Genomic DNA, 12500 nt, shown 5'->3' with positions numbered 1-12500 from the left:
ACTTATTTTCCCTACTCTATAAATTGTAAATATTTTTGATGGCGCTATCTACAGGGGGACGGAATGCTGGAGCTATGAATTTAACAGAGGGCGCTGTTTCACGTCAACATTTTCCAGCATGCAGATGCTCTGACAAGACGGAATGTGTAAACTACACATTCTCGAAGTACAAAACCCCAAACCAGTAAACCAGTGAAATGGTAAATAAAAACAGAATACAATGATTTTCAAATCCTTTTCAACTTATATTCAATTGAATAGACTGCAAAGACAAGATACTTAACGTTCGAACTGGTAAACTTTATTTTTTGCTAATATTAGCTCATTTGGAATTTGATGCCTGCAACATGTTTTAAAAAAAAGCTGGCACAAGTGGCAAAAAAGACGGAGAAAGTTGAGGAATACTCATCAAACACTTATTTGGAAACAGGCTCATTGGGAACAGGTGGGTGCCATGATTGGGTATGAAAAGCAGCTTCCATGAAATGCTCAGTCATTCACAAACAAGGACGGGGCGAGGGTCACCACTTTGTCAACAAATGCGTGAGCAAATTGTCCAACAGTTTAAGTACAACATTTCTCAACCAGCTATTGCAAGGAATTTAGGGATTTCACCATCTACGGTGCGTAATATCATCAAAAGGTTCAGAGAATCTGGAGAAATCACTGCACGTAAGCGATGATATTACGGACCTTCCACCCCAAGGCTGAAAACCAACACTGAATGCCTGTGACCTTCGATCCCTCAGGCGGTACTGCATCAAAAAGCGACATCAGTGTGTAAAGGATATCACCACATGGGCTCAGGAACACTTCAGATAACCACTGTCAGTAACTACAGTTTGTCGCTACATCTGTAAGTGCAAGTTAAAACTCTACTATGCAAAGTGAAAGCCATTTATCAACAACACCCAGAAACGCCGCCAGCTTCTCTGGGCCCGAGCTCATCTAAGATGGACTGATGCAAAGTGGAAAAGTGTTCTGTGGTCTGACGAGTCCACATTTCAAATTGTTTTTGGAAACTGTGGACGTCGCGTCCTGCGGAACAAAAAGGAAAAGAACCATCCGGATTGTTCTAGTCGCAAAGTTGAAAAGCCAGCATCTGTGATGGTATGGGAGTGTATTAGTGACCAAGGCATGGGTAACTTACACATCTGTGAAGGCACCATTAATGCTGAAAGGTACATACAGGTTTTGGAGCAACATATGTTGCCATCCAAAATAGACATGCAATTGCAAATCTTTTAAACTAGAATATGATCAAATATTGCAACAAATATTATGACATCATAAAAAAACAAACAAAAAAAACAAACTGTTTCAATAAAAATAAACCCCTAAATATAACTTATGATTTCAAAACAGGCTATTTATTAAATTGTACACTGTAAAAATGACTGTAAAAAAACTGTATTTGCATCTACAGTAATATGAAATATGATGTTAGACCCCGAAATGGACAAGCGGTAGAAAATGGATGGATGGATGTTAAAACCACCGAAATAGTACGGTAAAATTCTGGCGACTGAGCTGCTGTTTTTGTTTACCATAAAATCCACAGGTTTTTTTTTTTTACAGGTGTATGTAAAAAAATATACATCCATCCATCCATTTTCTACCGCTTATTCCCTTCAGGGTCGCGGGGGGCGCTGGAGCCTATCTCAGCTACAATCGGGCGGAAGGCGGGGTACACCCTGGACAAGTCGCCACCTCATCGCAGGGCCAACACAGTACAGGCCAAAAGTTTGGACGCACCTTCTCATTCAATGCGTTTTCTTTATTTTCATGACTATTTACATTGTAGATTGTCACTGAAGGGATCAAAACTTTTTTTTATTTTTATTTTTTATTTTTATTTTTTTTTTTTTATGTCCTGTCCAGCTTCTCAGGCAAATCATATAGTTGATGTAGATGCCCATGTCGGCTGTTCAGATTTACTTTACAAAAGAGAAGTGTAGGATACTTCTCTTGTTGCCTTATTTGTATTTGACTTTATTAAATGTATTTATATTATCATTTAGTGCAGCCGGGCCGGAGCAGGAGGGGATAGAAAGAGAAAAAAAAAGAAGACAGAGGGGGAAATTGTGGGGACAAGAGGGGGATTAGACAGAGAGACAAAAACAACAACAGCAAACAACAACAACAACAACAATAGAGCAACATCAGCAAATATGACATGTACAAATATGATGGTAAAAGTAATAGCAAATAAGCAGTTAGCGAAAAATAAAAAATAATACAGAAATAACAATGAGCATTATTACACTACAAATGGATCAATACAAATACCAATAGAAATAGCGCTATTGATAATGAACAATACCAATAATTTACCTTTATTATCAACAATACAGTTGTTTAAATGCAACAATACATATACGTAATGATAACTTGAGATACGAAAGAATGCAGAAAAATGGAGGGGGAGAAAGAGAAGCAACCTACATTAACCTTGTAGATTGTTATAGTCACAATAGGTTAAGCTTTGTCAGTGTGCCATGTGTTACACCCAGTTTACCCTAGGGCAACAACGTTAATATATGTTTGATGAAACGTGATTATGTGCATGAGTGTAAGTATGCATATGTACTTGTATATGTACAGAATGTGTATATGTGTTTGTACAATGAATGTATATGTACAGAATGTGTATATGTGTTTGTACAGTGAATGTATATGTACAGTATGTGTATGTGTATGTTTGTATATTGAATGTGCGTGTGGATGTACGAACATTAGGTAGGTAAATATGTACTGTATTTGTGTATGTATGTGGGAGCGTAGGTACCTATGTACAAGGCATCAAAACTATGAATGAACACATGTGGAGTTATGTACTTAACAAAAAAAAGGTGAAATAACTGAAAACACGTTTTATATTCTAGTTTCTTCAAAAATAGCCACCCTTTGCTCTGATAAATGATTTGCACACTCTTGGCATTCTCTCCATGAGCTTTAATAGTTAGTCACCTGAAATGGTTTTCATTTTACAGGTGTGCTTGAAGCTCATGGAGAGAATGCCAAGAGTGTGCAAAGCAGTAATCAGAGTAAAAGGTGGCTATTTTGAAGAAACTAGAATATAAAACTTTTCTTTTCAGTTATTTCACCTTTTTTTTGTTAAGTACATAACTCCATTCATAGTTTTGATGCCTTCAGTGAAAATCTACAATGTAAATAGTCATGAAAGTAAAGAAAACGCATTGAATGAGGAGAAGGTGTGTCTAAACTTTTGGCCTGTACTGTATATGTAATAATCAAATGCATAGGCAATTGTGTAATAATATAGGGATCAATCCTTCATAGTCATGTTACAACTCCCGTTGCCTCAACAGAGCAAAAAATATTCCCAAGGACAGCACACACCCTGGCTTCCACCTGTTCGACCTGCTACCATCGGGCAGGCGCTACCAGAACAAACAGGCTCAGAGACAGCTTCTTTCCCACAGCTGTCACCATCCTGAACTCAAACTTATAATAAATTATTCACCCCTATACAATATCCTACCCCAATACCCTACTATGCAATATTTCCCTTCGCGTGCAATACGTCATTACTTTATTACTCTTGTTTTGTTCTGTATATTGTACAGTTTTTTGTATATTGTTTTGCATATTGTACAGGATTGCTTATTGTTTTTATTGGATAGTAGTCTGTTTATTTCAATTCTTATTTTTTATCTTTATTACTTATGTGATTTATTTTTATTCCATATTTGTTTCCACTACCGCACCTTAAGTTGGAGTCCTTAATCTCGTTATATGCAAATATAATGACAATGAAGTCCATTCTATTCTATTCTACAAGCAGCCCTTTGAGGGCAGTCATAACAAATGATGTGGCCCCTCAATGAAAACCAGTTTGACCCCCCTGCTCTAAAGTCATGGTACTCTTGAGTACAACTTCTGGCTACTCTACCCATCTCTGATCGTAAGGCTTTATGCGGGCTTTCAATGGTGCTTCCGTGCATTCACATTCCCAAAAGTGACTCATTCTGTACCTCTGGTGTTTGCAGGCTGCTGTGAAGGCCTTGGACGTATTTGTCAAGCTCCAGTCTATATGTGCGTGCAGTCAAGGATCATCAGGCGTGGTGAAAATGAAAAATGCGCTCATTTAGAAAAATAGGATATAAGTTGAGTCCTTTTTCGGAACCTCCCAGGAAGCAGATGACGTATCCGTTGCCGTCTGCATCGGGTTGGTCGGGGGATCTTTCCTGCTCCAGGAGGCAACAATAGCAGCCCACTGCCTGCTCTGGAACACTGGAGACGAACATACTTTATACTGTACAGTGCATCCACAGCGCTCCACTTTTTACACATTTTAGTATGTTACAGCTTTATTCCAAAATGGAAAATTTATAACAAAAAATAAATAAATCACATGCAGGGCTGCATGTTTAGCTTTTTCACTAGTACAAAATGGAAACAATTACCGTATTTTTCGGAGTATAAGTCGCACTGGCCGAAAATGCATAATAAAGAAGGAAAAAAACATATATAAGTCGCACTGGAGTATAAGTCGCATTTTTTGGGGAAATGTATTTGATAAAAGCCAACACCAAGAATAGACATTTGAAAGGCAATTTAAAATAAATAAAGAATAGTGAACAACAGGCTGAATACCGTAAGTGTACGTTATATGAGGCATAAATAACCAACTGAGAACGTGCCTGGTATGTTAACGTAACATATTATGGTAAGAGTCATTCAAATAACTATAACATATAGAACATGCTATACGTTTACCAAACAATCTGTCACTCCTAATCGCTAAATCCCATGAAATCTTATACGTCTAGTCTCTTATGTGAATGAGATAAATAATATTATTTGATATTTTACGGTAATGTATTAATAATTTCCACACATAAGTCGCTCCTGAGTATAAGTCGCACCCCCGGCCAAGCTATGAAAAAAACTGCAACTTATAGTCCGAAAAATACGGTACTTATTCCATTACTTACTTTTTACTTTTTTAAATTCGATCTCAATTTTGTACACTGCTGCTGGAATTTTAATTTTCCTGAGGGAACTCTCCTGAAGGAATCAATAAAGTACTATCTATCTATCTATCTATCTATCTATCTACATACTTGCCAACCTTGAGACCTCCGATTTCGGGAAGTGGGGGGTGGGGGGCGTGGTCGGGGTGGGGCGGGGCGGGGTGTGGTTGGGGGCGGGGCTAAGAGGGGAGGAGTATATTTACAGCTAGAATTCACCAAGTCAAGTATTTCATATAAATATATATATATATATATATATATATATATATATATATATATATATATATATATATATATATATAAAGAAATACTTGACTTTCAGTGAATTCTAGCTATATATATATATATTTATTTTATTATATATATATATATATATATATATATATATATATATATATATATATATATATATATATATATATATATATATGTATATATATATATATATATAAAGAAATACTTGACTTTCAGTGAATTCTAGCTATATATATATTTATTTTATTTTATATATATATATATATATATGTATATAAATAAAAGAAATACTTGAATTTCAGTGTTCATTTATTTACACATATACACACACATAACACTCATCTACTCATTGTTGAGTTAAGGGTTGAATTGTCCATCCTTGTTCTATTCTCTGTCACTATTTTTCTAACCATGCTGAACACCCTTTCGCAGGTACCCAGAAAGGTTTCGAGTACCACCAAAAAAACGGAATCTCTGAAGACAGTATAAAAATCTGTGTTAAAGGTGTACAAATACTGTTTGTATAATAAGCATGTTATTGTTTACAAATGAGGGTTAAGAGTTCAGTACTAAAAAAAAAGAAAAAAGAATGTGGCTTAAGTACAGTTTCGTAGGAATGTAATAGAGTGATCTATGTTTGTCTGTTGCCATCTCCTGGTGAATGTAGGCTATAGCGTACTGGGGTTACTTTTTGGTTGGCCAACGATTTACGTGGTGTTGCGCACCTGACGTCAAGTGTGTGAGTCTGTTCTGAAGTCTACAGTAAAGTTACGTACTTCATCACCTCGCCTGGTTATTGCCTCCAACTCAATATATTACAACAACATTGCTGTTTACGGCAGACAAACTGCTTTACGGTAGAATAGAACATGACTGCTGTTGTTGTGTGTTGTTGCCGCGCTGGGAGGACGTTAATGAAACTGCCTAACAATAAACCCACATAAGAAACCAAGAACTCGCCCTCAATCATTCTACAGTTATAACGTGTTTGGGCAGGCACCTGTTTATATTGTGGGAATGCGGACGTGAATACAGGCTGTTGACACGTCACTCAGGTCCGCATGGAGCTGGAGGGGGCGCGGCTTCCAGCTCCGCCTGAATTTCGGGAGATTTTCGGGAGAGAATTTGTCCCGGGAGGTTTTCGGGAGAGGCGCTGAATTTCGAGAGTCTCTATGTCTATCTATCTATCTATCTATCTATTTTGGAATAAGGCTGTAACAACAAAATGTGGGAAAAGTGAAGCGCTGTGAATACTCTCCGGATGCAATGTGTTGTGGGGTGGGACAATTTGGAAGTAGTCCTCCAAGACGAGGGATTATGGGTCCCACCTGAGTTCCACCGTGGCGATGTTGCCCATGCCTCCGAGCAGGGCTCCTTTGCTCAGCCTCCTGGAGATGTACGTGCGCAGCTCTGGTTCCGCCTCCATTGGCAGGCTGCTGTCAATCAGGGTCAAGCTGTAGGGAGGGATAGAAAGGGTCAGTGTGGACACAAGCAGCTGATCGAGGACCAGCGAGGAGGGTTTGAAGCCACAACAGGAAGCGGATGGAGAAAGCTGAATGGCAAGAAATGATGAATGTCATTTCCCATGGCAGCCCGTGGATGTGACGCGGTTGAATAGGACAACTCCTGTGTTACCTAAAGTCCTCCTGACTGCTTGTGGAGTCTGCTCGCCCTTGCTTCCAAGACACATTTTCCCCAGTAGCCTCAGATCTATGACAGTTTCATTCATCACCTGGTTAGTGTTTCATGCACTACTTGGGGGTCATAATACACGGCAAGGTCATATCATTGATAACAATACAGAGGAAGAAAGACTATACAAATAAATATGAAACAAAGTGATGGTAAAAGATGGCTACCTTGTGCCCTGGTACAGATAGATGGCGTAATAGCAGTTCAATTGAACCTTCTGGTTGTAGCCTGAAATGTCCTCGTTGTCGAAGTCTTCTCTCTCCTCCACGTCGATGGAATCCTGGAATGACGACGTTTGCGATGTAAACATTTTCGTTTTGTTCGTTAAATATGTGCTAGCTGGTCGTTTTTATGTTCATTAAGCACGTGCTAGCTTGTCGCTTTTAATGTTCATTAAACACGTGCTAGCTTGTCGTTTTTATGTTCATTTAACGGGTGCTAATTTGTCGTTTTAATGTTAATTAAAAATGTGTTAGTTTGTAATTTAACCAGACTGAATTTGACGTAAATTTCGACAACGGCTGTTTTTTTGTCGTGGTTTGAATAGCAAATGTTAGCCACGAACAGGCAATATCGAAGGTAAACAGAGGCTAATGCGCATGCGTTATAAAAGTACAACCTTAAATATGTCCTACCACAACAAGCAATCACGTCTATGTCGTTCCTAACCTTAAACAGAACGACTGCAATTCTTGCTCTTTTAGACTCGTTTTTAAAATAAGTAAATCTAAAATGGTTATTGATAATTATGCCTTTATGAAACGTTTTTAGACATTTCATAAGGTGTATATTTTACAATAATAAAAAACAACTGTTTTAATAAATCATTCAACCATATTTATGGTTTTATGTCATGTGTTTTGAAGGTTGAATTACTTTAAGTCCTCAAATATATTAAACATTGATCCAACTTTATCAATTTATTTATATACTGTATATATATCATTAAACAAGTGCTAGTTTGTCGTTTTTATATTAATTAAACGGGTGGTAATTTTTCGTATTTATGTTAATTATTTGTGTATTATTCATATTAGTTTGTCAATCAACCAGGCTGAATTTGACATAATTTCTACAACGGCTGTTTTTGTTGTGTTTCGAAGAGCAAATGTTAGCCACGAACATGAATAGCTTGTCGCTTTTTTAATGTTCATTAAACAAGTGCTAGTTTGTCGTTTTTATGTTCATTTAACGGGTGCTAATTTGTCGTGTTAATGTTAATTAAAAACGTGTTAGTTTGTCATTTAACCAGACTGAATTTGACGTAAATTTCGACAACGGCTGTTTTTTGTCGTGGTTTGAATAGCAAATGTTAGTCACTAACAGGCAATATCGAAGGTAAACAGAGGCTAATGCGCATGCGTTGTAAAAGTACAACCTTAAATATGTCCTACCACAACAAGCAATCACGTCTATGTCGTTCCTGACCTTAAACAGAACGACTGCAATTCTTGCTCTTTTGGACTCGTTTTTAAAATAAGTAAATCTAAAATGGTTATTGATAATTATGCCTTTATGAAACGTTTTTAGACATTTCATAAGGTGTATATTTTACAAAAATAAAAAAACGACGGGTTTAATAAATCATTCAACCATATTTATGGCTTTATGTCATGTGTTTTAAAGGTTGAATTACTTTAAGTCCTCAAATACATGAAACATTGATCCAACTTTATCAATTTATACATATACTGTATATGTATCATTAAACAAGTGCTAGTTTGTCGTTTTTATATTAATTAAACGGGTAGTAATTTTTCGTATTTATGCTAATTATTTGTGTATTATTCATACTAGTTTGTCAATCAACCGGGCTGAATTTGACATAAATTTCGACAACGGCTGTTTTTGTTGTGTTTCGAAGAGCAAATGTTAGCCACGAACATGAATAGCCTGTCGCTTTTTTAATGTTCATTAAACAAGTGCTAGCTTGTCGTGTTTATGTTCATTTAACGGGTGCTAATTTGTCGTTTTAATGTTAATTAAAAATGTCTTAGTTTTTCATTTAACCAGACTGAATTTGACATCAATTTCGACAACGGCTGTTTTTGTTGTGGTTCGAAGAGCAAGTTAGCCACGAACAAGCAATATAGAAGGTAAACAGAGGCTAATGCGCATGCGTTATAAAAGTACAACCTTAAATATGTCCTACCACAACAAGCACTCACGTCTATGTCGTTCCTAATCTTAAACAGAACGACTGCAATTCTTGCTCTTTTAGACTTACTTTGATTACTAATATACCATAACTTGTTTATATGTCTTATTTGAGCAATATTGCCGCGTACCACAAGGAAATGGGATATTAAATTCATTTTTAAAATAAGTAAATCTTAAATGGTTATTGATAATTATGCATTTACAACACGTTTTAAGACATTTCATAAGGTGTATATTTTACAAAAATAAAGGATTGTTTTAATAAAACATTCAACCATATCTATGGCTTTCTATCATGTGTTCTAACGTTTGAATTACTTTAAGTCCTCAAATATATGAAACATTGATCCAACTTTATCAATTTGAATTACTTTATATATTATACTGTAATTTTATCTGCCCTCTAGTGGCCCAAAACTAGAGTTGTACATTTTAACACAGTGATCAAGGCCCTGGAATGACACCTTACAGCAGTGGTTCTCAAACTTTTTTTGTCATCCCCCACTTTGGACAAGGGGGAGTTTTCAAGCCCCACCTTCCCCCATCGCCCCAACAGAGCGCTAATGCCAAGCTTAACATTTTCAAATTTATTGAACATCAAGTTGTATACATTCGAACTCAATAACATAAAATAACATTAAGTTCAATAATAAATAAAATAACTGTGCAGCTGTGGTATAACTTGCATCAAGTTCAATAATAAATAAAATAACTTCCATCAAGTTCAATAATAAATAAAACAAAAGTGTTATAACTTGCATCAAGTTCAATAATAAATCAAAAAAAGTGTTATAACTTGCATCACGTTCAATAATAAATAAAAAAAACTGTTATAACTTGCATCAAGTTCAATAATAAAAAAAAAAAAGTGTTATAACTTGCATCACGTTCAATAATAAATCAAAAAAAGTGTTATAACTTGCATCAAGTTCAATAATAAATCAAATAAAAGTGTTATAACTTGCATCAAGTTCAATAATAAATCAAAAAAAGTGTTATAACTTGCATCAAGTTCAATAATAAATCAAAAAAGTGTTATTACTTGCATCAAGTTCAATAATAAATCAAAAAGTGTTATAACTTGCATCACGTTCAATAATAAATAAAAAAAAGTGTTATAACTTGCATCAAGTTCAATAATAAATCAAATAACTTGCATCAAGTTCAATAATAAATCAAAAAGTGTTATAACTTGCATCAAGTTCAATAATAAATAAAACAAAAGTGTTATAACTTGCATCAAGTTCAATAAAAAAAAAGTGTTATAACTTGCATCAAGTTCAATAATAAATCAAATAAAAGTGTTATAACTTGCATCAAGTTCAATAATAAATCAAATAACTTGCATCAAGTTCAATAATAAATCAAATAACTTGCATCAAGTTCAATAATAAATCAAAAAAAGTGTTATAACTTGCATCAAGTTCAATAATAAATAAAACAAAAGTGTTATAACTTGCATCAAGTTCAATAATAAATCAGAAAAAGTGTTATAACTTGCATCAAGTTCAATAATAAATCAAAAAAAGTGTTATAACTTGCATCAAGTTCAATAATAAATAAAACAAGTGTTATAACTTGCATCAAGTTCAATAATAAATCAAATAACTTGCATCAAGTTCAATAATAAATACAATAAAAGTGCCACTTTGCAAAAAAAAAAAAGGAGGAGCTATGCATTTGGCAAGACAGGGCAAGTGACAGCACTTTCCCCCAGGAGAGCCACCTTGCTTCACTGTGAAACAGCACGGCTGTATGATCAGCTCCCATTTCCTCACACAGTGCAGAGAACAGTCGCGCTTTCAGTGGTCGTGTTTTGATCAAATTTACCGCGCTCATAACATCTGTTAAAACCTCATTGAGTTCGGGGCTGAGCTGCCTTGACGCGAGTGCTTCCCGGTGAATATGACAGTGTGTGCCCGTCAGATTTTTGTTCCTCTGCAGGCGCTGGCTCTGGCTCGACGACCTTTGAGGTGCGAGTCACAAATGTATATATCTGTGTAATTGTGATCCACACATTAGCCTGCTACCCATCCGCGCGAAAGTTTGTTCCGCTTAGCCCCGCCCCCATTAGTTACTGTTGCTATGTCTGTCAAACTTTCGCTCGTACCGAGAAATATAAACCCTACAGTAAAAATAAGTACCGGTAATTTCCATTTATTTATATAGCGGATTTCACAGACAGAATCACAAAGTGATTTACAGTGTGTATAGAAAATGAAAGCATAGTAAAAAAAAAAAATCTAAATACCGGTATAATAATAAATAAAAAAATTTAAAGTGAAATTTCCTCCCGTTCCTCGCGCCCCACCTGTCACGTCTCTATTCCCCACCAGTGGGGCGCGCCCCACACTTTGAGAAACGCTGCCTTACAGCAAGCCTGGGCAATTATTTTACTTGGCGGCCAGATTTAGATAAAAAAAAAGTGTGTCTGGGGGCCAGTATATCTATTTTTAGGAACACTAATACAAAACATCACAATCATGATTGAAAGCTAAAAACGTTGCCAGACCGCCTTAAAAAACGGAATGGAAATTGAATTTTTTTTTTACTGAATGAGACACCCAGAATGTACATGAAAATAAAGAATGTGGGATTTACAATATTAACTATGAATGATAAAACACTGAATATCGACAACATATTTTACAATCAACCGAAACGCAACCAAAATGCAACAAACATAGTGGGAAAAAACCCACCTACAATCTGAGATACCTCATAGTGACCATAGTAAGTAATTAGATGACCGTAGTAACTAATTAGATGACCATAGTAACTAGTATATGATGCAAATTCCAACCATTGAAAGACTTAGTATAGTTGAAGACTTACGGTCATTAGAAAACATCACTGCACATCATAATGGCAGCTACACTTTCCATCTTAAACAATTATTTGGGAATTTCCGATGGGCCTTAATTTGTCCAGGTCTGCCTTACAGGCCCCCCGAGGTCAGTTTAAAACTTGAGACTGACATTTTTTGCAGCAAATTAAAACCTGTATAGTAAAAAAAAATATATACAAAAACACACTTGTAAAAAAAATATATATATATATATACTAAAAACACACTTGTTGTAAAGAGGAACTCGGATCAATGTTGGGTCCTTACATTGACATTTTAACCTCCTAAAGGCCAGCGTCTACTGGAGTGGATACTTGTATTACGCATAAATGGGCTATTTTTTTCTAAAATGTGTGCAAATTGACCTAAAACAAATATCTACCACTTACAATGCTGGTTTTCAAAAACAATACCAGTGAAGGGAGAAGTCCTTCGCTTACTGTAAATGTGGCCCCGAGAACAATTTACTTAAATAGCCCCTCAATAATGTAAATATTTACAATGCAATCCTCTGCATTTTATAAAGATAACATGTTTTGTTTAAG

At 35.8% G+C, this 12500-nt stretch overlaps 1 protein-coding gene across 2 annotated transcripts in view; it reads right to left on the bottom strand.

Annotated features, from left to right (window-relative positions):
• Nucleotides 1-8309, bottom strand: part of lg22h17orf75 (linkage group 22 C17orf75 homolog) — a 13683-nt gene extending 5374 nt beyond the window's left edge. The window contains exons 1-5 of one of the 2 annotated variants that reach the window (XM_072915662.1): nt 7115-8309; nt 6891-6965; nt 6584-6709; nt 4129-4257; nt 3999-4059 (exon numbers count right to left, since the gene is read on the bottom strand). In XM_072915662.1, the coding sequence (XP_072771763.1) occupies nt 3999-4059; nt 4129-4257; nt 6584-6709; nt 6891-6965; nt 7115-7257 (534 nt within the window). In that variant the 5' untranslated portion in view covers nt 7258-8309. Of the gene's footprint in view, nt 1-3998; nt 4060-4123; nt 4258-6583; nt 6710-6890; nt 6966-7114 lie in introns of both variants that reach the window. The other variant, XM_061974283.2, reaches the window with a different exon arrangement.
• Nucleotides 8310-12500: the final 4191 nt, after the last annotated feature.

This window comes from Nerophis lumbriciformis, linkage group LG22, assembly GCF_033978685.3.
Source record: "Nerophis lumbriciformis linkage group LG22, RoL_Nlum_v2.1, whole genome shotgun sequence".
Lineage (NCBI taxonomy): Eukaryota > Metazoa > Chordata > Actinopteri > Syngnathiformes > Syngnathidae > Nerophis > Nerophis lumbriciformis.
Note: the sequence above shows the minus strand (reverse complement) of the source record. Positions and strands in the feature narration are given on the sequence as shown.